Source organism: Struthio camelus, chromosome 8 (genome assembly GCF_040807025.1).
Source record: "Struthio camelus isolate bStrCam1 chromosome 8, bStrCam1.hap1, whole genome shotgun sequence".
NCBI lineage: Eukaryota > Metazoa > Chordata > Aves > Struthioniformes > Struthionidae > Struthio > Struthio camelus.
The window spans coordinates 5,982,080-6,009,280 of record NC_090949.1 but is presented as its reverse complement, the minus strand read 5'-3'; the positions used below and the strand labels follow the sequence as shown (position 1 = coordinate 6,009,280).

Here is a 27,201-nt window from a genome sequence, read left to right as displayed (position 1 = left end):
ACCGCTGCCCAGCAGAGCTGCCGCCCTCCTGTAGCCCCAGGCTGCTGAGTCACAAAGGGAAAGAGGAGCCCGATTTCCCTACTAATTGCCAACGAAACGTGCTCCTGCCGCCCCGGAGTTGGGGGGGGGGGGCTCAGAGGAAGTTTCGGGTTAAACTGCCCTCCCTCCCCCTGCCCGCCCCTCTTGCCCCCCCCCCCCAAGGCCTGGGCAGGTATGAGAGGCCATCGGTGCAATGAGTTGTTGACAGTCCTCAGCCCGCCGCAGACAGGCACTAAATAAGGGTAAGCAAGTGAAATACTGGCTGGCAAGGGACTAAAACAAACAAACCCCCAAAAGGCCGCTATGATACGCGAACCTCGAGTCAACGAGCTACGAGCCAGCCGGCTACAACACCCGCAGAAGACCGTTTCTGCTGAGCTGGGTAGGAAAACCTCCACCCTCATCACCAGGCAAAAAATTAAAACAGTTCCCGCTACGTGCTGCTACCGCCGCAGGAACCAGCGCGCCTCGCGCGGGCTCACTACTAAGCTAGGACCGCTCCCCGGCACGGCTCGCGGGCTCCAGCCTACCTGGCACGGGGCGCTGGGGCCACCAAAAGGTGAGGCATTGCCACAGCCTCCTGAGCATGGCTGCAGCGGAGAGCGGGGAGGGGGGGAACCCCCTCGCGACTCTGCAGGACGCTGCTCCCTACTCTTCCTCCATCGCTCCGGATCCAGGAAAAGGACGAGAACAGAGCGGGGACGACGGAGCGGGAGCTCAGAAAGCGCCCTCGGGCCTCGAGACCCGGGACTGGGAGCGGCAGCGGTCGCCCCCGCGGTCTCCAGCCCCAGCTCACGGCGCGGCTCACAATGGAGCTCACAAAGGTCGGTCTCTCGGGCACCGGGCGGGCGAGGGCCGCCGGCCTTCCCGCCTGACTTACCCGAAAACCAGCCGTTCCCCAACGCCGCCTGGCAGCGGTCCTTGCGTCAAAACAGCCCCCCCCACCCCGGTTAAAGCCACCCCAGCAGCATCACCCAGCTACCTCCAGCCCCTTCAGAGGACCTTCCCACCCCCCGGCTCGCAGAGGGCACGCGTGTCCCTCGCGGCCGGGCCGCTCCTGGCCTCCTTCAGGAGCGCCTTCTCCTTCTGTCGAGGAGGCCGTCTGGTCTTAGGGGCCAACCGCAACGAGATACGGAGGGAAAAGCTGTGGCGGCTGGACTTCTTTTTGGGGGGGACACCTCTTTTATAGGCAACGCTTCAAACGAAAACCACAACCCCAAGGGGCTCCGATCTGGGCTCGGAAGGGTGGGAGCGCTGCCGGCACCGCCGCCGGCTGGTTTTTGGAGAGGGCTTTTCCATAAAACGCGAGCGCCAGGTGAGCAGCTCGCTCCCGAGACGAACAGAGACGGCCGGCCGGTTTCGCAGCAGGGCGCAGGGCCGGGCTCCGGCTTTACGGAGACGGGACGCTACAACGTCCAGCGCGCAAGTAGCGGCGGCTCCGTCTCCTCCAGGTTCCTCTCAAACCCGCCGGCTGTGACAAGCGACAACGCTAGGGAGAAAGAGCTTGTTGGGGACAGTCGGTATTTACTTCGGGTGTCTGCTACTCTGGTGAAACCACCGTCCCGGCAGGCAAAATTACAGAGAATAATAAAAAGCAGAAAGCGAGCAAGCGTTCGGAGGTTTATAAAAAGGAACAAGAAGAAAAAGATGAGCTGCCTCCGAACGACGTCCTTCCAAGGGTACCACCTCACGAGACAGCAGCTCTCACGCAAAAATGAACTAAAAAAGTTACTGTTTTATCTTGGAGTAAGCGTTCTCCCTCGTTTTTCTCACTTGGGGAGAGTTTAGACTCGGGTTCGATTCAGACTGCTGGGAAAAAAAAAGGAATTAAATGCCAATGTTAAAAGGCAAGTTTAAAAGCAAACTCAAAACACCCCCCCCCCCCGGATTCTGTTCCGCCAGCCCAGCTCGCTCCAAAAAACACAGTGTAAATTCCACCGGGTATAACTCCACGGAGAAAATGGAAATCCGCAGTGATAACTTTTCAACGTTTACTGAGACAGCTAGATAAGGGGGGGAAAAAAGCCCGGAAGAGATGTCTGGGAGAGCTCTACGGCCTCACACAGAGGTACAGGATACTCAACCGCGCCAAAGCCACCGCGTCTGGAAGGGGAGACGCCAGCGAAGCCCTGCAAAGCTCGCTCGCTCGCTGCCGCCAAACAGCTGCGAGATACCAGTTACGGGCAAAAAGTCTCCCAGGCCGTGAGCAGGGATTTTAAAAGAAGATACTGTGCTTCCCTGGGGACTGAGGATCCGGGTAAACGTCGCAGACTCCGAACTAACGTTCAGGTGGTTCTGCTGGTGGTAGACGCTTGCATTGCGCTGGCAGACTAAAAAGGGAAATCGAATTGGGGCCCGCTGCAGAAGGTGCACAGCAAACAACCTAAAGGACGGCTTAAGTCTCTGCAATGACATTTTAAGCCGTCGAGCCCTAAGGAGTTCACAGTCTCAAAGACAAGGCTTAACAAGCGCAGCAGACGAACGCGTGGAGCAGGCTGGGGTTTCGAAAGGGCAGGAGCAGCACGGGAGACGTACGTTTTTAGCTCTCGAGCGCTGACCGGCAGGGTCGCTTTTTGCAGCGGGTCCTGAAGAACCTGAACTCCGACGTCGGCTGCTGCTCGAGGGAGCCCCCGCGCCAAGGCGGGGAAAAGCAGCCTCCGGCTCTGCAAGCGCAAGCCGGGAGGGAGCAGATGCACATCCCAGCTTCCCGACACACCTCCCCGGACGACGGGCACGTCCACCTCAGACGGGGAACAGTCACTTCAAGGTGCCTCTCTTCAACCTCCTCACGCATCAGCCCCCAAACCTCCTTCGCGGCTTGACTCTAGGCGCAGCAATATAAATCGCCGGGACAACCGTGCCGAGAGGCAGCAGACGTGAGGAGCTTCAGCCCACGACCTGGGGATGCTGATGGCCTCGTTAGCTCCTAACGATCTTGGACTGCCCCTGCTCATTCAAATTACCTTGCGCTTGCCGCACAGAGAGACCACGCACGCACAATTAGCGCGGATCAGCTGACGCGGGCTAACTCGCTCCTGCGACGCAATTTGCTCAGAGGCTTACGGCTTAGACGCGCCCGAGTGTGATATCAATATTTATTATCCTCATTATTAACCAAGTGCCTCGAGCCACGGCTTCCAGGAAGGCTCTCTGCAAAAGGGCTGCGAACTGAGATGTCCTCCGTGAAGCGAGCTTTCGCTCCGGTTAGCGGGATATTCTCGCACGCGACTGGCGCTCGGATGCAGCCGAGCTCCTCGGCTCTTCCCTGCTCCTCTCGGCAGGCCAGGAGGCCGCTCTGAGCTTCAGCGCCTCTTGCTCAGGATGGCAGGATTTTGCCCCTGAGCTGTAGGAATGGCTGTTATGGACACAAACAGGAGAACCTCAGCGTACTGCAGACATCTAAGGGGCGCACCCTCGCCCCCGGTCCCCTCGGGTGCTGCGCTCCCAACGAAGTCCGCGGCACGCCGCGACGAAGTATTTCCTCTCCGCGGGAGTCGCTCTTCGCGCTCCTGCGTTCAGTATCGGTCGGGACCCGCTCAGCGAGCGCGTGTCTCGCCACGGAGGACTAGGGCAGCCTCTGTCCCAGGCCAGGAGCCCGCTCGCGGCCTGGACGGGGGACAACAAGGTCGGGCACAAAGCCTGCGTCTGCATTAGCGGTCACCTGCTCGACGGACGGCTAAAAATCCATAACGGTGACAGTTACACGTCGGGGAAAAAGGTACCGGAGCAAACACAGTTCGCGTTGACAGCCCGGGGAAACGGGAAGGGGCGCACCGCGTGCGTCAAGCCGCCCTCCTGAGCGGCTCAGTACCCAGAGATCATCGCAATCGAACGAACTCTGAGGACGACCAAAAACACGGAGTGAGGTGGCACAACTTATGGAGGAAAGATGAAAGGAACGAACCCAAGCACCAACAGCTTGACAGAGCAACCGCTCAAAGGGAAACACGAAACAGCGGGCAGCTGCTGTGCGTGACTGCCGTTTAACACCTGTAAGAGCCTGGCAAACGTTTTAAAGCGGGACTACAAATAAGACACTCAAGGTAAGCAATTTTCTACCCGAAGGCAGATAAACCGCTGTGCAAGCACGCAGCAGCCGAGCACGGCACTGCTCGACCGCGCTTTCCGCGTTGCGTTTCCGCGCTACGGAAGCGTCCGAGCCCCGGGCTGAAACGTTTTCAGCGCAGCACGCGTTTCCTCGCGAGAAGCAAAACCTCCGAAGTTTCCTCTCGGGGTTAACTCGCTCGCGGCACGGGCAGCCGAGAAGCCAACCTGCGGGCAGCCTGGCAGAACCAGGCCGAAGCCGGCCGGGCGCAGGCATCAGCGGCTCAGACGGCGCCCTGGCGAAGAAAGCCAGGCCGGCAGCCGCACCGCGGAGCCCAGAAAGGACTTTTTTTTGCCCCGCTAGGATGGCACGTGCCCGTTCACAACTCGGCCTTTGCCCCCGGGTGACTTATTCTAAGCGGGTTGAATAATTGCACGCTGCTTAAAAGCTTTTTAAAAGCACTAACGCCAGGTAACTTCAGACGGAAGAGACTGAGCGCAAAAGGCTCCCCAGGGAAAGGGGTTAGGGAGACCGGCCGCGGCACCCTACCGTACCAAGAAAGGAGAGGAGGCTTTTCTCATCTTCTGCGCTGCTCTCCAGCCACTCGGCCGCAGCCCCGGGAGACAGGAGACTCATCCTCCAGCCGGCAAACTTTTCCATGCAGAAGACGGTAGGCGAGCGGAGCGGGGAAGGGCGGTTGGCTTCCAGCCCTCCGGCCGCTGCCTACGGCCGGCCCGCGCGGCCCATGCCGCCCCACGCTCCTCGGCGCCGGGCGTCAGCTGTCGGCCGCGCAGGAACGCGGAGAAAGCCCCCAAAAAAACCCAACCCGCCCCAAAGCCCCCACCGAAGGACCAGGTCTCGGCGCTGAGGAGGCTCCGAGCAGCCAGCACGACAGCTAATCAGCTCAGCGCGCCGCGGCACCGTTCGCAGGGCGGGCTTTGTCTGGAGGCTCAGCTCCTCTGCCGCTCCCTGCTAGGGCGCCCAGGACGCTCGGAGGCCATCGAAACCCCCCGCCCGCGACCGGAGAAGCTGCAGCCCCCGTCCAGCAGCGGCGGCCCAGCCTCCCTGCGACGCGGGCGCCCCGTCCGGGCGCTCCCACCCTCTCGCGATCCCCCCCCCGCCGCCGCCACCCTTCCTCCTCCCGCCCGGGGCGGCATCGATCGGCGCTAATGGCATCCGCGGGCCGGCGGGGGCTCGAGCCGGCCTGGGCGGCGCGGCCCCCCCAGGGGCAGCCCCGGCGCGGAGGCGAGGAGCCAAGGCAGCAGCATCCTCGGGGGGGGGGGGCCGGCGCGGGCCGCCCGCGGAGGCGGTCTAGACGGCGAGGCGGCTCCGCGACGGGTCCGGCCGGCGCCGAGGGGCGTTTCGCAGGTGGGCGCGCACCCGCTCGGCCGGGGGGTCCTGGACCCCGCGGACCCGAAATGCCTTTGTCCGCCACGGCGGCGGCAGTGGCGGCGCTCGGCCCGCGCGCGTTAAAGCGGCGGGCTCCCTTTGTTCGCCGCGCGCCCAACCTGCCGCTACGCCAAATCATTCCCACGATGGCCTTTTACGAGCCCGTTCGCCACCCCGGGCACCTGCTGGCCGCCGACTAAAACCCGAGTCCCAAAACAACAGCTAAAAACGTTATTATCAGCACAGCAAAGAACGAGACGCCAGCCGGCAAATGAAGGAAAAAGCGCTGTCAAGTCCCAGCAGGGAAGAAAACTCCCCTCACTTTGACCTGCTGCAGTAAGCATCGCTTGCTCGCGCAGCACAGGTATTTTCAGAAAGCACCCGCCGAGCAGCTGAACGGCACCCACGCTTCATGAGGGAACGTCGGACGGACAGCCCAGGAGCGGGATACCTCAGCAGCGTGCGACACTTAGCCGGGCGAATCTCAGACCCACATCAAAAAAGCAATCCCCCCAATATGAACAGAGGGATTAAAAAAAAAAAACCAACCTTCCCCCCAAAACCCACACAAACACAAAGCCCTTCACATTTCCTATATAATGTAAAATCCTGTGTTAGAAACACATCCAAATACGCTTTCCCGAACATGCAAAAAGCAGCCACTATTTTTGACAAAATGAGCTTCTATAATAAAGTTTTCGGGTTGGGGAGAGGAGGGTCACATTTCATCCAGCTTCTACAAATAGCATCTTCTTTGACTTGAGAACATGCGAACTGATGACGTCAGTCTACTTGGAATAAGAATGGCATTAAAGGGAATATTTTAGAGGAAGGATTAGGTTTCTATTTTCATCCACCTGGTTGGCCAGCAGAGAAGAAAAATTTCACTTTCTCCCTTGGAGTTTTCTGGGAAACACACACAGTGCACAAAATCACCTGGGTGTCCTTCCATTAAAAACTGGTTTAATTTCCAGTATTATCTAAGGATGCCACAAGTATCATGTATCCCTTGCCCACAACTGCTCATTGACTCTGCTTTTCCCCATCGCGTTCCCACCTTGTATCACAATTTTGAATCGTTCACGATGAGAACGTGTAAAACCTTGTAAGAAACGGAGGAAGAACCAGCACAAGGTTCTCCACATGCAGACCCCTCAGTCTCCTGTTTACCATGGCATTAACATTCCCAGGGCAACCCGTGGGGGAAAAAAAGCCTGCTTAAATCCTTCCCTGCTATTTACCTCTTTCCATGCAGTTTAACGGCTAGAGAGAGGCCATAGCGTCATGCAGGACACCTGGCTGCAAGGGACTGCCAGAAGACAGCGGAGAACGTGCATCAGAAGAAAAGGGTGACTTGAAAAGTTCTTGTAAGAAAAGAAGTCACAAAAACACTTCCATCAGAAATCCAGAAAATTCAGAGTGATGCTTAAACGCAGGAGAACCACAGGCATTTAGCAACATCAAAACCACCAAATGTGAAAGTAGAAACAATCTCATTGCAGTCACCTAACCTGATTTGCTTGAAACACTCCTAGAACATCACCCAGTGCCTCTTACCTGTTCAGCACATCATTTCTAGGTGAATAAAGACACACCTAGAAGAAAAAGGCACCCAATTTTAACAGACCCTACAAAGACATAGTCAGTCTGTTCCCTCGGTAAGCTCTCCCAAAGGTTAACTGCACTCGTGGTTAGCTGTTTGCTCCCGATTTCCAAGAATGAATTTATCTGGTCACATTTCCTAGCCGCTGGGCATCGATTGACATTTGTATGCCTTAATGCCCTCCATCATCAAACTCTGGTATCAGAAGTCGCCTCCCTATTTACATCCTTTAGGAATGTCTGCTTTCAATCACTCAAAAAAAAAAAAAAAACCCCAAACTGAACCAAAACAACAACAACTACCACCACCACCCCTTAAAATTAATGCTATGGAGCAGTTTTAATTTTGAAACCTCTCTTTGGGCAAAAAAAGAGACAAAACTTGCTTCAGGACCGCAGCAGGGAAGCAGTATTGCTCTCCTTTTAAAGCTTGCCACAGACAAGAAACGTGGTGAATAGCTTCTTAAATATGGCTTTCTCCATCTTCACGCGGGTCTTGCGCTTTAGAGACTATCAAAGGCTTTCAAAAAAAGTCTTGTCCGAATTTTCCAGGACGAATTTTCCAGAGTTTGAGGTAAGCTGCAAATAAGCGAGAGAGGAATATTCAAAACATGACTAACTTCTTTGCATGCCGTGAGACCTGCAGTGGAGAAAAGTTTGTTGAATCCATGCAAATACAGATGCAAATTGCCCTACTGACCAGAGTGGAAGTATGCAAAACGTGAGCTGGAAAGCATCCTTTACTGAAAACTAAACATGTAGAAAGGTAGGAGAAATTAGCAAAATAATAACTAAAAAATAGATTCGTAAGCAGTAGCTAATCTCTGCCTTGAGAGACTATCACTTTCCAAAATTAGCACAGGTTGCTAATATAGAAGCGCAGGTAAAAACGTGAAAAATCTCCTTTAAACTGTTGGGATTCAGCTCCCTCGCTCCCGCTTTCCAAAGGCAGAAGCACCCACAAGGCTGAAAATTAAACCACATCTTTATGTTTTGGAACCTCTTATATAAGCTAGCAATTTAAAACTTGTATACATTCCCAACTGGTAACTCTTTATATTGCCATCAGTGAACGAGCTTCTGCTCCTTTTTCAGTTGTCAGAAACGTCACCCTCCTACAGTTAGGATGTCGAAACCTACCTATGAAGCCAGGCAGCTTTGCCATCCTGTGGATTTAAAAATTACCATCCTTCATAAGTGAAGCTACACAGAAACACGGGCGCTCAGATTTTGCTAAAGGAATTTTAGCAAATGATAATTCCTAATATATGCACATAATAGAGCACAGATGCCTTCTGATGCGGATGCTTTGCAAGCACCAAGCAGCAGGAGCATTATAAATCATAATGTATTAATGCTCTCTGCATGAGGCACTTACAAGAAAAGGAAAAATGGATCTCACTTGCACTAGGGATGGACTGACTGACTGATGGATGGATATTACTACAGTCAGTAGGCGACTTCTTCAACAGCAATACCCATTAGACACTGTACACCCAAGTCATTCTTGTTAAGCTGTTTCACAGCTAATTTACGAGCGGAGGAAGGCAGGATATTTATGCACTTGAAAAATGAAATCCTCCCTTCAGAACAGCGGCAGAGCGGGTAGCGAGAGGGCAATTTTTTTCCACAAGGAGGAGGCAGGCAGAGACATACAAAATAGCTTGCCCGAGGCTGTATCACTCGTTAATGCACAAGGAACAATAAACCTCTGCTTGCCCAACTCCTGGATCAATGTCATATATACCAGAAAACGCTCCCCACCTCTACACTGGTCCATTAGGAAACAGGAAAAGTTAATTGAATCATTTTGCATGAGGAAAAATGCCCAGCGGTAATAACTTTCCAATCCTATTCCATGCCATGGCACAGAACAAGCAAGCTAGCTTGAAAACTAAGTTTTCCAGATATCCAGGAGTGTCAGTTCTAGATGCAAAAGGCTCTATTTCCTGCATTAAATCCATCTAAGCGCCTATCTCTAATGCAAGTCCCACTGTTTTGAGAAGCATTATTACGCTATAACAACCTGAACCACGCTCCAGTCTTGTTCAAGAGCATCTGAGTGGACACGACTGAGAAATTCATTTTACATTACAGAATCACAGCAAAGGGATTCACAATTATTTTGTGACACAGATGACTTCTTAGCTTAAGCTACATAAGCAAAACTGGCCTGTAATATCATGACACCATCCTGCAGTAGCTTTACCTCAGACACAAGATGCGGACAGCCTTATCAGAGCACGACAAAGTATACAGAAAGTCATTTTTTCTTCAGGAAAAACTCGATGGACAGTCAGGTCCTTCTTTAAGTCAGTCCACTCTGCTGTGCAAAGTGAAACCGCAGTAACGAATGACAAGCCCACCCATGCAGGTTATCATCCAGTACTGCATCTTACCAGATTGCTTAATAAAGTGATTTTAGCGCAACCAGAGATCTGCAGCGCTCTCGCTCGGCAGCTCTCGTCCAACTGAAGACGACAACCTCTACGTTGCACAGCACCAATGCAATATTGTATTTTACACTGCAAGAGTCTGCTTTACCTTACTTTACTTTGCTCCAGGCCAGCTCTCTCAGCCTTTCCTCATAGGAGAGATGCTCCAGCCCCCTCATCATCTTAGTAGCCCTCCGCTGGACTCCCTCCAGGAGCTCCATTGTCTCTCTTGGACTGGGGAGCCCAGAACTGGAGACAGTACTCCAGGTGAGGCCTGCCCAGGGCTGAGGAGAGGGGCAGGATCACCTCCCTCCACCTACCTGCTGGCAACACTCTGCCTCATGCACCCCAGGATCCCATTGGCCTTCTTGGCCACAAGGGCACATTGCTGGCTCATTCATGGTCAACTTGTTGTCCGCCAGGACTCCCAGGTCCTTCTCGGCAGAGCTGCTTTCCAGCAGGTCAGCCCCCAGCCTGTCCTGGTGCCTGGGGTTATTCCTCCCCAGGTGCAGGACCCTGCACTTGCCTTTGTGGAACTTCAGGAGGTTCCTCTCCGCCCAGCTCTCCAGCCTGTCCAGGTCCCTCTGAACGGCAGCACAGCCTTCTGGTGCGTCAGCCACTCCTCCCAGTTGAGTATCATCAGCAAACTTGCTGAGGGCGCGCTCTGTCCCCTCATCCACGTCACTGATAAAAACGTTGAACAAGACTGGACCCAGTACTGACCCCTGGGGGACACCGCTAGCAACAAGCCTCCAACTAGACTTTGCACCACTGACCACAACCCTCTGAGCTCGGCCATCCAGCCAGTTCTCAATCCACCTCACTGTCCACTCATCCAACCTATGCTTCCTGAGGTTACCTAGGAGGATGTGATGGGAGACAGTGTCGAAAGCCTTGCTGAAGTCCAGGGATACAGCAGTAAGGAGTCCAGGGTCAGCGAGGACTACGCTTGCTGACACTCTCTAAAGACAAATAACGGCAGGAAGGCTCAAAATAAAAGATGAGTAAAACTAACCTAGAAGCACTTTAGTGGCTGTTCCTACTTCACCTTTATGGAAAGAGGAGAGCAAGTCCCTACCACAAATACACAACTTAGAAATAGCTAAACACGTAAGTCTCGCCAGGGGCCTTTCTCAAACAGGACTCACTTAAGTCAGTTTACTTAGATAGCAAAGAACAACAGCAACCAGCACAGAGTTCAGCTTATGCTCCCCTTGCAATGTAAGGGGACAGTATCTACCTGCCTGTATGGGTCTAATCAGCGCTTCAAAACCTTCTCTTTGTTGCAAGGTGTGTCTTAAGAGACCCACATTTCACTGCGCTTCCTTACTGCACAGAAACTATTTTGAGTACTGTAATATCTTACTATTACAGACAGGCTTTTCATGTCAAAGAAAAAAAGCTGTCAAAATCTATGAAGCGACTTAGCGAAGGAGCTTAATTTTAAACTACTTTTAAAATGAGACTTCAACTTTTTCATAATGTTTTCCTACACTTTGCTGCTACCGAGCATGCTAATATGGCAAAGACAGGGTTGCCTTTTTTAGAGAAACAGCTGCCCTAGATCCCAGCACGGCGTTTTCCTGGCAATACTGATGCAAGACTGCAACGCTGCAAGGGCCGGAGATGAATCCTTCGTGCCGCTGACTGTACCTGCCCGCAAAATCAAGTTTGGCCAAGTCTAAGATTATTCACCCCTATACTTTTTTTCTCTTGGACGTACTTATTAATGAAGAGATGCTTGAGGGGAGCAAGAAGCCTGAGACTCAAACACATTAGTTGAGGATCAACGTAGACTAAGCAAGACATGCGAGACGCCACAGAACCATCATACTGCCCACGTGCAGCAAGAAAGAAAGATGCAGCCTGGAATAATCGAAAAATCACGCTCCCACGGATAAGCACTTTGTCTACGTTACAACCGTGACCCCTCAGGAGCCGTCAGGAGCTCCGGCAGACGTACTGCTACCGGTGAGAATCGCTGGATTTTCATAACCCAACTGACGATGCAGCCACGTATTTTTTTCCTCCTTTCTACACTAACTTAAGTTGCATTGTCGCATTGAAGCCAACTTCAGGTACCCTTAGGATAGCTGAGGGATTTGGCTAAGTTATGCTGCTAGCAGGAAGGAAGTTGGTAAGTATCTATTAATGACTGCTCTAAAAACACTAAGCTAATTTAGTTCCAAATTAGGGCCAAGACATTTATTTACAGAGTCATCCACCCCACAGAGTCTTTGCAAACTGTGAGCCATATGCCTCATGTAAACAGACATCTTGTATTAAAGTATGATACATCCGGCTATGTATTTAACAAGTAGTATAGAAAGACTACTTAATCTCTGATGCCAGCATTCATGCGATGACTTTTTTTGCCAGGAATGTGTGTATGAAGAACACCTACATTCTTTCTCTCAAATAAAAGGCAGGGTGTTGAAAAGAAAGAACAGACTCAAAACTTCCTGAAAATACTGCGCTGTTAAAAAAAAAAAAAAAAAAGAGGTACACAAACAAAAACCCCACACAAAACAACAACAAAAAATCCTTTTCCATATTTGCCAACCACAAAGATTAATAAGGAAGCCCTTGCTCAATAACACTGTGAAAATAAAAGTTTGAATGTTTAAGCCTCTTTTTTATCGTTACAAAGGGATTTCTGAACTAGCTTCTTTACTAAAAATTTTATATACGCTCTTAACACTAAAAGTAAAAGTAAGACGAGTGAGCCAGTCCGATCCCCTGTCCTAAGACCAGCTGCATCCCCTGTTTCAGAAATCTGAAGATCCAGCCCAGAAGTTCAAATATTCGAGCTCTTCTAATTTTTAAAGCAGTACGGAAGAAGGATGAGAAGCAGTTTTTGAACTCTGATACTAGGAGGACCAAAACTGCCAGTGTCTCGGGTGAAATCGGCATTACAGCACTTTTCTGAATAAGAATTTCCAGGAAACCCAATCTTCAAATACAGCTTCAACATGACAAAGACAAAAGTTAACCAAAAAAAATTTTACTTTTTGTAGGAGCTACTGGAAGGAAAAAAAAGTGTTTTGGCATTCTCCAAGCTTTCTATCCTGAGTCGAAGTAGCAGGACCACAGGACACCCTGCTTTCCTACAGGAAGCTAAAATTCACTTTGCAGTCTTTTGTAACACATGGTAGGAACAGCAGGAACTCAGTTTGACTGAATCCTTCAACTTTGTGCGCGGGTGGGTGGCGGTGGTGATTTTTTAATACTAAGGTCACTGCCACAACTCAACGGCTTTGCCATGCCATCCCTTTCAACCAGGAAACCGGTCCAAGTATTTGCTGTCATTTTACAGAACAAGAGCTTCCTTCCTCCCGTCCCCCGACTTGCATCTCTCAGGTGGCCCAAGGAAACCAACCTCCTTCCAAGCCAGGAAGGCCCACGGGCAGCTGTACTGGCTGTATTTCCACCTCTCTGGGGTATTAAAAATAAAAAGCGAGGCGGTAACTGCCCGGACAGACACACTGCTGGCAGACAGTTTGCTGAAGCACCCTTTCCTCCCTGACCCTAAAGGCACAAAATATTTTGCTTGACCAGCAGGTACAGCTCCACTATATTTTACATACGATCTTAAAGTCCCTTGGGATTTTAACTGCTCTAAATCATTATAATGGAGCCTTATTAGAAAGGCAGACAAGGAGACGTGTTTAACCATGGAAAAAAAATATATCTTTTAGCTAATTCCTAGCGAGGGAACAGGCACAGTTACACAGAGGGGGCAATCCGCAAGTTATTGCTGTCCGGGAGGACACTGGCTTCATCCTTTGCACTGCAGGATGCTGACTTGCTATGAACTGTCAAAAGGAGAAAATGCGCAGGCAAGTTCTGAGAGAAAAAGGACAGCTTGCACTAAACAACTTCCAAGTTGCTTTTGGGGCAGCAAAGCACTTCCCCAGAGCGCAGCAGTCAAGCATGGAAAACAAAAACAACTTTTCCTGCTCGCTCCGCAGGCCAAAGGCTTTGCACAACTTACGTCTTCACAAACGTTAATTTTGCCCAAATTCAGAAAAACAATGCAAGCAAAAATAACTGATTAAGGCAGTTTTGTTGGAATACGACTACCCTTCGAGCTGGCCTGTCCTCTGCCTTCTGACCTGCTGCTTAGCCTTGGGCGCACATTTTCAACCAGAGCAGGAAGGCAGCCAGGAAGGATTTTTCTTATTTAGATTGTAAATTATTTAGGCGAGATATTGTTTCCGTCTGTGACATCTTCAAAAGGAAAAAAACTACCCGAAAAAACACACTGAAGAGTTTAAAAGATACCTTAGAGCTCCTCTTCTGAAAAAATTAGGTTCTGCTGAGAAACACCCGAGTTAAGTCCCACCGGTTCGTTCAGCTTGCAGCATTCGGGGGACCCCCGCAGAAGACCCACGCAGGTGGCTTCAAAGGATTTTGGGATAGCGTTCAATACCATCAATATATGGTATTGTACTGACATAAGCTGTTGATCAGACCGCGTACGAATTGCCACACCGGCCCCATCAGCTGATTTGGGGATTGCTCACCCTCTTCATGCGTGCTTTAGCCCAGGGCAGCGCCGGCTCTCGGGAGCACTCCCACAACAAGCTCGGCTTTGTTTTCCGACCGAACCAAGCGCCGGCGGTTCTTGCAGAGCGGGGCGGACGGCGCTGTGCCAACAGGGAGCTTTCCTCCACCCTGAGGTCACCGCTCGCTCCTTTTAAATGCCAAAACGCCCACAGCTTTGCCAACATCGCCAGGTGGGAACTGAACTCTTCCCGCCCCGTCGCGTGATCGGCACAGGCTCCAAGTAGTAATTCACAGCACCTCTAGCATTAGGTAATAAGACAGTAAACCACCAACTGGAAACTTTTAATGCTTCGTAGCCTGAAAACACGCAGCGTGCGCTCGCCAGGGATGCAGCAGAAAAGCAGGAGCATTCGGTGCAGCACGCGGTCAAGGCCGGCAACCCCATTTGCGGCCGCTGCCCCTGAATCAGCCCCGTGTCCTCCCTCTCCCGGCTCATTTCCACCTGTGTTCACAGGAATCCTGGGTTAATCTCCATACGAGCACCAAAATAAGACAACCGCTAAAGCCCCAAGGCCTTTCCAAGCACTGGAGGATTGGTACAAGAAAGGCAGGACATAAAACTTCTTCTTTTTCCTTCTTTTTAATCCATTTTCAAATGAGGGACCAAATTTAGTGGTGAAGCAAGGAAATGCAGCAAGGTAAGAGAGTAGGGCTTTGGGGTTTTTTTGTTTGTTTGTTTGTTTTGGGGTTTTGTTTTTGTTTTTACAAGGCCACACCAAATTCTCCATCTTATGGACACTAGCTTAATTTCAGACTGACACAGTATCTTACAGATTCCTCTTGGACGTGCCGGAGAGATCTCCCCTAGAAAACGCATTCGACAGTTTAACGTGATCTCGGGCTGTACCAGGACAAAGTTTGTGACCAAGCAGTGACTGTCGCTGCACCATTTGCTTGTTGACTTCTTACGCAGTTTCCCCTCTCCCTTACTAAAAAGCAGTGACCCATATACAAAGAAAGTTAAAGGGAAGGGGATCACTAGGTCTCCTTTCTGCCACTGGCCCAGTTTCAAACCCCACGTTACTAGCTCTCCTCAAGAGCATTTGTGCTGTCTGACAGCAATTAGCCAAGAAAACTACATACAAGAAAGTATTCCCTTTGTGGAGGAGTAAAGTTTTGAAAAAGTACGTACCCCTGCACGCTAGAAAACGCATCTGTCTCTTGATGCCAACAAGCCGTTTACAAATGCCATCCCCGAGCGGTATTTTTCTGCTTCACATAGTTCTCTAACTTTCGTAATGTATTAAAATAATAGCTGGTGGGAACCTTACTCCCGGATACCAGAAAACGGCAACGAGCAGGACAAGCTTTGGTATAACAGAACGCCCCTTCCTCCTGCTTATAGCCAAATAATGACGCTGATTTGTTCCCATGAGCTTTAAAGAGCCATGGCAGATCTTCCCGACAGAAGTTATCTCAAGTATTCATTCGAACTGCGCGGCTTTCCCCTCCCCAGCGATCTCGGAGAGAGAAAGAGCCCACAAAGATAAAGCTCGGGACTGCACGAAGGACTCGCGGGAAGATAAGCTGCTGCTCGCGTCTGCCTGCCACAACTCCCCGGGACCGCTGAACCGACCGCTTTTTCACTTCTCTGCCGTGTTAATGGGTTAACGATACGAAAAAGCGCCAAGAAGAGCTGGGACACTCTGAAGACCTCCGCGAGGTCTCCTACGGGCAACTCGGCCGGGACCAGGGCTGCGCCACCGCAAGCTTTCCTGAGCAGTTTGCTTGTTTTTGAAAGAGACCTGTTTGTCCCCCAAAAGCTAACGCAGAAGGTTTTCATTTTCTGATATGTAATTCAAAAGCAGCTGCTAGACAACCTCATTGCTTAAGGCTGACAAAAACAGGCTCTCCAAGTTAGCACCCTGGGGGACTCCCTGGTCAACAGGTGAGGGGGGAAAGGACTACCGGTACCTACTGAAGGCTGTTTCCAAAGGAGAAAAAAAGTGAGCTCTGGAGTTTCTGTTCTTAGGGTCCTTAGATAACGCTTACTGCTTTTGTAGCTACTGAAAAACGTCTAGCTGTATCAAAAGGCACTAAATTTACCCGCTTCCCAGCTTGGTGTCACTTACCAATGCATCTTCAGGCAAAAGCTGCCAGAAAGCAAGCAGCATTAGTAAGACAATGCACTTGATATTGAAAAGAAAACAAACCCTCTCGCTTTTACCAGCAACCTGTTGCCTTCCCTGCACGGCTCCGATTTCCCACCGCTTGCTGCGGGACAGGAAGCCAAGCTGGCAACAGCATCGCGCCGTGCCGGCTGCAAGCAAACACGGAGGAACGCTTGCCCGGCGCGCCCTTGCACGCTGCCGTGCCTGCCCCGATCCAGACATCCCGGGCCCCAGGAAAGCGCACGTGCACTGAGTTATGTCAGGTAAACAACGGCTTGCAGGGAGAGGGAGACAAAGTTAACTTAAGAGAGTGAAGCAGCAATAAACTAGTTTGTCAACTTTAAGAGCCAAAATTAAAAACAAACAAACAAAAAACCCAACAACAACCCCTACCACCTCGCTGCTGCTCACCCCCGTGCCTACAGGAGCTTTCCCTGGCAAGCTCAACAGCGAGCTGAAAAGTATCAACAGGGCGCTTGGCCGTTTATCGAAAAAGCGTTAATTTCCCCCCCACCCCCAAAATCCACCCGTGCCTAAAACTGAAAAAAATGGGTAGTTATACAAATGCAACAAGCTAAAAAACAAAACAAAACAAAACCCACCCACAAAAACCCAGCAGGTCCTATTTGCTGTAACACCAGCGTTACTTTCGAGTCCCTAAGTCGCAGCGAAACAACCTCCTCGCCGCCGAGGGAGCTCACCTGGCAGCTGCACCCCGCCGGCCGGCCGAGCCCCCGACCATGATCCCGCGGCCGCCGGCGCGCAGCCCCCCCGCGCCCCCCCGCGCCGCGCCGCGCCGCGCCGCCTCCCCTGGGCGGCGGGGGAGCCGGGGCCGCGCCGGGCGGGCAGAGCCCTGCGCCGCCTTGGAGAAACAACGAGCGCTTTCCTCTTTGTAACCTGAGCTCTGCCTCCCCCCCCCCACCCTCCCCCGCCTTTTTTTTTTTTTTTTTTTTTAAATTCATACCCTGATTTCGGGCTTCTGAAAGGCCAACGAAGCCGCCCCGCACCGAAAGGCTTTTTCTTCATCTTTTCCACTGCCGATCTAGAAGATGGAAACCTGCCCCGTTTTGGTTAGCGCCGCTGTTCCCGACGTCTCTCCCTCTGCTGCCGGGCCAGGGCTGGCAGCAAGCGACGAGCGGTCCGCGCTTGGCTCCTCCACCGCCACCCGCCGTACAAAACGGCGGGTCCGGAGCGACAAAAACCCAACCCTCATCCTCCTTAAAAAAAAAAAAAAAAAAAAAAAAACCACCAAAAAAAGCAAAAAACCAAAAAGTCAAAAAAAACCCAACCCTGTCCCAACAGCATCACAACAACCAGCCAGCAGTCCTCCAAAATGACACATTGGTTTGACCTGCTGCTTAGAAACGTCTAATTACCAGAAACGGCAGGGCGAAATGGCCTCATGATCTCAGCTGAACGAGATTCCTCCAAAAAAAACCCCAAAAACCAAAAAGCTGCAGAGAGCGTTTCATCGCCTCCGGCATCCCCGGCGCCCACCGCAGCCGAGCGGCGCTCCCCAGGGTGGCGCGACCTCAGCCACCGGCTCTGCGCCACCGAGCGCCAGCGAAGAGGTGGAAAGATTAAGGCCTGGGACGCGAGCACTGATGGGGATTTCTCTTCAAAGAGATGTAATGTTTTTATGGTTTTTTTTTTTTTAAAGTTTGTCTGATTACACTTCTGGTTTCTGCTTTCACGTTCTGGCTCCCCCCCCCCCCCTTTTTTTCCTCTTTCCTCATTTCACATCATTCACATCACAATCCTCCACTTTTCCTCAGGTTCAAACAGAAGGGTTCAACTTTGGTTCCAGCTCAGAAATGAGGCCATAATCTGCCTGTTCTTTCCAGACAAGCGATTTCTAGGGACTTGTACTTGTATCAACCCTAAAACTCGCTGTACCAACGTGGAAAAAACCCAAAAAACAGATTTGTGAAATGCCACAGAAGCTTCCAACTCAACTTCAAGAAAATACATCTTCTGAACACTTAAAGAGAGACGTTAAATCCGGAAAGTGTTTAAAAAAAAAACAGAAAAGGAAACCAAACTACACAAATACTTAGAAATATTCTAGAAATTTATCCAGTTTCTTGAAATGCAGCTTGCAAAGTCTTGGAATAAAACTTATTCCCAAAAGACACTGACACTGCTTAAAGACAATCGCAACCCCCCAGGAACGTGACCCTCTGCCTCCCCACCTGCCTTTATCTCCAACAACCAACTTCTGGCAAACGTCACGTTCTGCTCCTCGTGGAAAAACCCGCTGAATTGGAGGAACAGCGGGTCGCCACCCTTCGTCTAAAGAAGAACTTCCTTGCTTCTGAGGCGCTCAGATTTTGTAAATCAGTAGCAATGCATTAGCGAGCTCCTGTGTAGCTCCACTGCACCTACCTAAGCTGCTTTGGGAAGCGGTGAAGTTACCAGGAATGGTGATAGCTTCTCTCTCCAGAGGCTGCTGCTGCTTGAGAAAGCTATTGGCAACAGCACAGCAAAGGCATCAGAGCAAAAGAGAGCAAATAAATAAGACTGATTTTTTTTTTAATCTACATTTTAAATGTAAATCCATTTCTTTTAAAAATTAAATGAGATAGGTTAGCTTAAGTTAAGGTCTATCCATGCTATGATCTATCTGACCTATTTAAATCAGGAGCATGTATTATAACACTATGCTGGCAGAAGATTTTTACAATGCCAAATAATGAGTGGAGGGAAGTCAACAGTTAAACATCTTAATAAATGTTCTCCTGTCATATCCAGGATATTTCAGATAGTTTGAATTATCTAAAAAAACAGTTGTTGTCTGGATTTAGCAAAGTTTCCAATGCCTATTCGCAATCAGTCTTCTGCAAATAATTCACAGATCAATCTTGAAGTTAAGAAACAGCATTAAGTTTTCCAGCAGAATTAGAGTGCTGAGAATCTGGATACGTTTATATTGGCAATACTACTGTATCGTGTGCTGAGTACAACCTCTTCATTACCAAAAAGTACTGAATTTATACTTTATGGGCGCATATATCAATCATCTTTCCTTCAAAAATGTGACAGAAAGAAGCAATGCAGCTAACGAAGGTATCTCAGCGTAGATCCTCTTCTTCCCACAAAACTCCTGAAAGCCAGAGACACAGAGAACAGCAGCACTTTCTCTATATGCGTGCTTATGCAGAAACGTCATGCAGCCTTGGCTCCTTCTTAGAGGAAGCTCTTAATATGCTTTACAACCAGCAGGAAAAAACCACCTTCTTCCGAAATTCAGAGTCCCTAAAATACCTCCCACCACCTAGAATCCCCCCTAAACAACCACAAAACCCCCAAAGTTCCTTAAATCTTTCCTGTTTGCTCCTGCTTACAATAGTTAACACTTCACCCTCACCGTCTAAGCAAGACCAGAACGCTAGTCAAAAGACGATCCAAAGACATCAGCCTGAGGAAGCTCCATTGGAGTTTCCCACCCTTGAGTCCCAAAATCCCCGTGATTCTGCCCATTGGAAACGTTCTCCAACATCGCCTGCAGCCCAAGGGGAACGACGCTGCCGGGGAAGCGAAGCACCGCGGATTGCTTGCACGTCACCCTGGGGTCAGCCGGGTTGGTGACCACTGCTCCAGACCTTCCTGCTATGGTTTTAGCCCAGACACGGCACATAACGTGAGCAAAGACTGAGGAAAAAGGTTAATGAATTGTCACCGTTCTCGCTGGTCAGAGCCTCATCGAAACGACATGCAACCCTTTGGGGGGGGGGGGGGAAACGGTTGCTAGTCAAGCAAACGTTTGCACTTCCACCTGAGACAAAAGAGTAGGAAAAAACGCTTCAGCTCTTCACTGGGTAATACACAAGACAAAGTAGCCTCAAACACGCATCAAGAATTATTAGCTTTTAGCCAAAAGCACTTTAGTGGACACCGACTTGAATCTTAATGGACAGTAATCACTGCTAGCGCACACAGGCCTCTCCATCTCCCCGGCTTCTTTTGGGAATCGGGGATTTGCCCGCGACACCGAGGTGCCTGTTAGGAGAGTTTATGATGAACTCCAGTGGAGTTCAATAGCCCACTTTCCCTCTGTGGCTTTATTATTTTTCTTTTAAGTAAATTATCTCTCTGCTGTGCTGCTGAAACATTTTTGTCTGTTTTGCAGATATAATCACAACTCTAATTCTTTCCTGCCCTTGTGCTCCGGAGGAGTCATCAGTTACGAGAAGGGTAGCAGGTTAGGATAATATTCAATATACACTGGAATAAGTCTAATTTAACATCTAAGCCACATCATAATTGTGAACATTTTTTTTCTGCAGCCACAAAAAGTAGTTAACCAACAGGAGGTATGTCACTGCCTCGGTGAAGTGTAAATATCACAAGCTATCACAGCAAGCGCAGAAAACTCTGCTGCTTTCATTTTTTTTTTTTTTTTGATTTCCACTTGCTGACTTCCCAGAGGCATAGCCAAGATTAATTAGCTCCTGCTCATAGAGCATTTTGAAGCTGTAAAGTGCTATGTAAGTAAGCACTATTACTGTCTGATGGAAAACACATCTCCTGAGGTCTCGCATGGAAAAATCAAATATACAACTGACGATGCATTTCTCGCTCTGTTGCAGTTTTCTGAGCAAGTTCTGCCATCTCCTTCCGGCGGTACAATACTGACCAGTACTGCTCTCCCACATTCATTTCGTCATGAGGAAGGCCAAAATCCAGCTACGGGAGAAAGAGCATGCTGAGGACAGGGGGAGGTGTGAGAGAAGCAAAGGAGGTTTCAGACCTCCCAGAAACAGCACGCGCTCAAGGGGGGAAAAAAAAAAAAAATCATAGAAACAGCAGTCCAATTTTCCAAGCTTCATTAAAATACAAATTGGATGGTTTTGCTGTGCAACAGACCCATTTCTTTAAAGCTCCCTGAAGCATGGTTCGAGTGGTCCTCCACAAGGACTCCATATTTCTCCCCCTTTTATCCAAGCTTGTCCGTCAAGCATGGCGCGTGCCTGTGTGTTTTGCTTTGAAATTTGGACTAGAAAAAGATTACAGAAACATTTGAACGCCACGGAAACCCGGTGTACGCGCTCCTAGCATGAGATAGGGAACTCAGGGCTGTGCCTAGGATTAAAAAAAGCGCGACCCTAATGAAATAGTTTTCAAAAGCGAGGCACGAGCATACCGCAGCGGCGGGCGCCAAGTGCAACGCGTGGACGTACCAGAGCTAGTTCGCGTAACCGGAGCCGTGTGATTCACCGAGGTGCGGGAACAAGGAGAGAGGAGCAGGCGCATCCCTGCGCAAGGGGAGCTCAGGCTATTTAATTTGGTACAAACCTCTACGCGAGATGCATTTAGTCCCATTTAATACATATCTGCATTGGGGAAGTATCAGATGATGCCAAGCCAATGTCAAGCCGATAAGCACCTGATCCTATAACGGACACTCCGAACCAGATTTAATTGCATCGACACATTTTAGGTTTGTCCAACGGTTCAAATTAACTGTAGACAAGACTTAAGATAAAGGAATTCAGGTTGCGGGCAGGAATGTTAATTTTTCTATTGGGTTTTAAGCTGGCTGTTACTGAAAGGAGAAAGGAAAGTACACATGGTTGGGTGAAGTGCAATTACTTTTTCCCCCCCCGCGACATCAAACTGTAAAAAAGAACCTACAAAATTTAACAATCCACAGTACATTTGTGCATGATTTAAGGCAAATATCTCTGAAGAATTTCCTAAGTACCTTTTGTGATTTTTCTTCCTGTTGCTTTTGTTGATGCTGTTTTGAGAAAGCTAAGAAAAATGACAGCTTCCTTCATAATAAACGGTGGTTTGATTGGAACGCCCTAAACAAAGCTGCCCCAAAGGGTCAATGAGCCACCGTTTCTTAGCAGGAGTACATGGTGCGGCATGCTCTCTTTATAAGCTGTTCTTTATGCTCACGTAACAAAATTTGAAAGTCTTCTAAAGAGATTTCTTGCGGTTGCTGGAAGGAGGGATGCAACACATTTCCAAGAAAAAACGCCTAATGGATTATATGTCCGTACTAGAGAGTTAAGATTATGTGTTCATACTCCTTTTAATCTCCGCTCTAAAAAGGTTTAAGATTTAAACTGATAACATTCGCCTCATGACGAAAGTTGGCTTTCAGTACAGATGATCTGTGTCCAAGGGAATCAAGTTGCAGCAGCATTTAGAACCAAACCCAAATCCTTTGGCTTCACTTGAGTTATACAAGAAGAAAAAGACAGCAGTGTGGCAATTTTCTGTATACAAATAACTCCAACTGCCCCGGGGGGGGGGGGGTGTCACTGAGATCTCGGCATCCTGTTTGAAATACCTAGCCTCCCTGGAGTCGGTTTTCATTTCAGGGAGGGTTGCCTAAATTTCTTCATCCTCCCCAGGCAGGCAAATTGCACTGTACATAGTCCAAATATCGGGTTACTTCGGGGCTTTTCTCAAAGTTTCTTAACCTCTTTTGTGGATGCTGAAGACAGCAGGACGTTTTTTCACAAAGGAGGTGTTTTCTTGTGTAGCGCATCAATTTTTTGACAATGCCCCAAAGCAGCTGTGTTTCGTAGGAGATTTTTTTTAAAACGCAGCTCACAGTTGGCATGTATTTGCATTTCGGGATAGAGCACCATGGACGGACAAACAACGTCTTCTAAAGACAAATGCAAATTTTAAAACTCCAGTTGATCTCAATACAGCTATAAGCCCTGCTACTGATCATATCCAAAAGGCACCAGGAGACAGGGATCCAATGCCCTAGTCCTAAAAAGGCAAAGCATAAATAGCCTTTGGCAGACCCTTGTTCACGCTATTATGCAACTCAGGGGCTTCAGCTCTCAGCTGGGGACAGGCTCGCATGCAAGAGCGCTTGTAGCTCTCTGGGCAGGACTGAAGCGAAGCGCAAGAGCAGAGCCATGTGGCTAACAGTGCACAGTACCCACCTGCAGCTTACACAAACCCAGCCGAGGCTTAGGCCACCACGGAGCGGCATCAAACTTCCACAAGTTGCAGGACTTATTGCATTGATTTCCTGAGAGTATTACTGCTCGTCTGTTGGGGATCTCTCCACTTACATTTTTGGTAGGAAGGACTCAAAGGACAAAAAAAACCCAACCAACCAACCAACCAACCAACACCCACCCACACCCGAACCAGTCTTGGAGGAAGCTAATTTAAAAGAAAAAGACAGCAGACAGTAATGCATCAGGTCCTTTAGACTCCTGGGTCTGTCTGTCTGCGAAGGTAAATCTCTCTCATATGTACATTTGTGCATGTATACACAAACATGCACGCGCAAGCCCAAATCAGGCAAATCAAGAGCTGCACACAAGTAAAGTCAGCTCATCTGAATCCCTCTCCCTGCCCGAGACACTGGTATGGATGCGTACACACACCCACACACGCCTCCCCTCAATTTGACAAGCAACCCAAAGCCCCTCTTGGCTTCCCAGTCGCACATGCTGGTTGACAGGAGATGGATATTTTGCACACAGCAACACGGCAAAAAACGGACAACGCTACTGGCAAATTTCTTTCATCCAGGTGGATCTTGGATCCATAAGGCAGAGTACACAGGGAGCTGTACGCTGCATTTTCTCATCTTTACTTTCAAAGAGATACTCTTTGCGGACAAGGTTGGGCGGTGGAAGGTGAGGGGAGAGACCTCTTTTCAGCGCACAGTTCTGTTGGAAGGTACCATAAACCTACTTCTTCAAAAGCTTTCGTATTTCTTAAGTGTATCTTTGCTGAATATGTAGAGGCTGGTGCATTGCAGATTCTTTCATTGACCAGGTCACAAACAACATCTCTTCTTCCAAAACACACTGCCTGCCGGCCTCCCCCACCCCCTGAAAAGATCACAACCCTTTTCAGGCAATCCTCCTCCACCGTACTGTCCGAGGCCTGTAATTATGTGGTGCGCGCACAGTAAATCTATTTATTCCTTCATCACAAAGTATGCACTCCGACTGGAATACACAGAAAGCAAACCTCAGCTTTGATTTGTTTTAGCTACAACCACCACCACGGCTTAGAGACAGCAGTTACTGAGACAACCCTAGGCATTTTTTTTTAGTTAATGACTGTTCTCTCCTGCCAAGTTTTTACCTGAAGGAAGAGCACGGACCGTGCGTTTTCTTGAGGCACTCATGCCCACCTCGACGGGCTCAGCAGCAGCTTGCAGAAACTGTTCTAAAAGGTACGTTCCGGGCAGCAGCGCAACTAGCTGTTATTTAACTAATCCTCTGCTCCTCACTCCATTTCCAAGCCTCTGGACGCTAACCTTTTAAAACAGTACCGAGGCAGGATTTCTGTACAGCTAACTGGTCACCTGATAGCAATGCAGTATGCATCTGGCACCAAAACAGATCGGTGCCTTTTTTTTTTTTTAATCACTTCTTCCCTTCTTCGCTAGATTGAAGAATTTCTAAATTCAGTGGAATTTTCACTTAAAAAAAAAAAAAAAAAGAAAGAGCTTGAGTGAGCGCAAAGGAGGCGATCACTAAAAGGAAATTCTTTCACCTGTACATCTAAACCAAAGGATCGAGAAGTTAAATGGAACATGTGAAGCTTAACTCCATTTTCACTAAATGTCAAAATTGTACTAACTGCATCACAGCATGACAGTGAGCTGTGACAAGTATTTTTAACTCTGAGGTACACTCCTAAAGTTGGTTAGGGATCTAAAAAATCAGCCAGAATTTTAGCAGTTTCGGTCTTTCTGCAAGAGATAGTGATAGCTGCAGTTCCTTGGAAACTCAGCCCTCTCACTTGCATGCTTAACTTCAGGAAATCCAGGGCTGAAAAGTTTTAACTCAGCTGCCTCCACTGCTCAGCTGGAATTCCGGAAGAGATTCCCCGCTACACACACCCACACACACCAGTTGTGTGGTTAGGGAATTCAGGGTGCTTAGTTTCCTATCGATTTGTGTTTTGGTGCTGATCTCCCAAGTGGAGCATGCACTGCAATACTACCTTCCTCGACAGCAGTCTACTCGCTTCTCCATAGAGCAATTACGTCATACGTTTTTATGAAAGTTGTAAGAGTTTAGTACCTTTGGGACCTTTGTTCCTCTCTCAAACTCAGTATTAGTTGGCCAGTAGACCCAAACAGTTAGAGGAAGAGAAGACACAGACGGATGCAGCATGAGTTGTACTTCATTAGAAAAACAGACTAAAAATAATTGGAAAAGAGTCCCTGAACAAGACAAGTTACAGTTGCTTGATGACAACAGGTGGATGAATATACGTTAGCAGGAAAAAGTCAAAATGGGATAGAAAGTACAGCAGAGAATCACAGAAACACTGGCTGGAAGGAACCACTGGAGGTCATCAAGTCCAGTTTCCCACCTGCAGCAGAACTTTGCCCACATCAGATCAGGTCAGCTGTGGCTTTGTCCAGCTGAGCCATGAAGGTCTGGAAGGATGAGGATTCCACAGTCCTGCTAGGCAGCCTCATCCAGTGCTGCACCACCCTCCCATTGACCAAGTTTCTCTTAATGTCTGATCTGAACCTCCCAAGCAAGTTGTCACCACTAGCCCTTGTTTTATCATCTACCACTACCGAGAAGAGTTTGGCTCCATCATTTCTAACACTGCTTCAAACAGTTGTGGGCTGCTATTAAATGATCCCTTAGCCTCTTTATGCCAAGCCTAAACAAGCTCCTTCATAGGTCAGGTACTCCTGGACAAAACTACCTTGGCAGACCCGTGCTGGACCACCTTCAGGTTCTCAACATCCTCCTTGAACTGGGGCCACAGCTGGACCCAGTACCCCAGGTGTGGTCAGTAAAGGTCTTTCCATTGCCATGTTCCATGTTACTGGTCAACAAAGGCATCATTTACAGAGACGTTCAGAGAACTGCAACATATTAGCGCAGGGGAGATTTGCCCCAAGGAGGAAGAACAGATGAGAACAGGAGGTTACATGGATGAAACTATAGCAGAGGAATGGGAAAAGGGTTGCAGAGACAGGAGTCAGCAGCTGAGTGACAGCTATGGAAACACTCTACAGACAAGGCGAAGGCACTAAAGGCCAGTTGGCCCTCTGATGATGTGAAGATGAATCCAGCACAGAAACTTGGGAGATGAGCCAGGGAGCGATGCAGGGGCTGCGAGCAGGCACTTGAAATGCAGAGCTGACTGCACGGAGGCTGCTAAGAGGCACAAAGCTTGCTGACCCATATTGTGCTCAGGCCTGGCGGTTATTTTATCTCCAACCAAGAAACTGGAGTACATATAAGGCAAAAATACCTTTAGTTGTGCAGTTCCAGACACTTTTGCCAGCAACAAAGCTAGTTGAAGGAGTTCCTGCCTCCTCTCCTCTCACCTCTGCTCATTTGTACTGCAGAACTGTGCCCCAGTTGTGCTGGCACAGCTCTCCGTGAGGCTGTATGGTGATCTGGATTAAAAAACAGCTGCAAAAATAAATGAATGCACAGTGCAAGGAGACAAACTTACTCACCGGGGTGGTGGATGGAAGATGGAAAGCCTTTACACCAGTTTTGCTGCCAAGAGAAGTGTCAGTCAGATCACAGCCTGTTGCCAGAGCTCCTAATCAACTTTCCATGGTAATATTGTTTAGTACAATTAGATCAGCGAAGGCAACAACCTGCACGCTAGTATTTATCATGGGCAGAGGGTGCATATTATGTTTTTCCATTATTTAGACCAAGTGACTTAGGAAGCAGAGTAAGAGAAAACAGGATTATTTTGGGAAATGAAGCAATAACTGTGTTACTAGTCTGTCAAATGGTATGAATGGTTGAAATCCAAATCAGGCTTTTGCTGTATGAATGGTTAATTCCAATATGCTATTATAAATAATAATCCTTTATGAAGGATGTAATCTCCCTAACAAAATTTCTCAATGCTAGTGACTCAAGGTGAAGACCAAACAAAAAACCTGAATAGAGCTTCTTCGTCTTTGATCTGCTTCTATCCAGTGCTTGCAATCTTCTCTCAAGAGCTTTCATACTCAGCAAAGTCAGAAATGAGACAGGGAAAAAATAGGGCTGTTTCAGCAAGGGAAAGTCTTCAC

At 49.2% G+C, this 27,201-nt stretch overlaps 1 protein-coding gene across 15 annotated transcripts in view; it reads right to left on the bottom strand.

The window, feature by feature from the left end:
- The window catches only part of RASAL2 (RAS protein activator like 2), a 175,990-nt gene that overhangs the window by 56,777 nt on the left and 92,012 nt on the right, over positions 1-27,201 (bottom strand). The window contains exon 1 of one of the 15 annotated variants that reach the window (XM_068951776.1): positions 4,639-5,156. The exons of 13 other annotated variants lie outside the window; for them this stretch is intronic. In XM_068951776.1, the coding sequence (XP_068807877.1) occupies positions 4,639-4,744 (106 nt within the window). In that variant the 5' untranslated portion in view covers positions 4,745-5,156. Of the gene's footprint in view, positions 1-4,638; positions 5,157-27,201 lie in introns of those variants that run through there. One more of the 15 variants, XM_068951775.1, reaches the window with a different exon arrangement.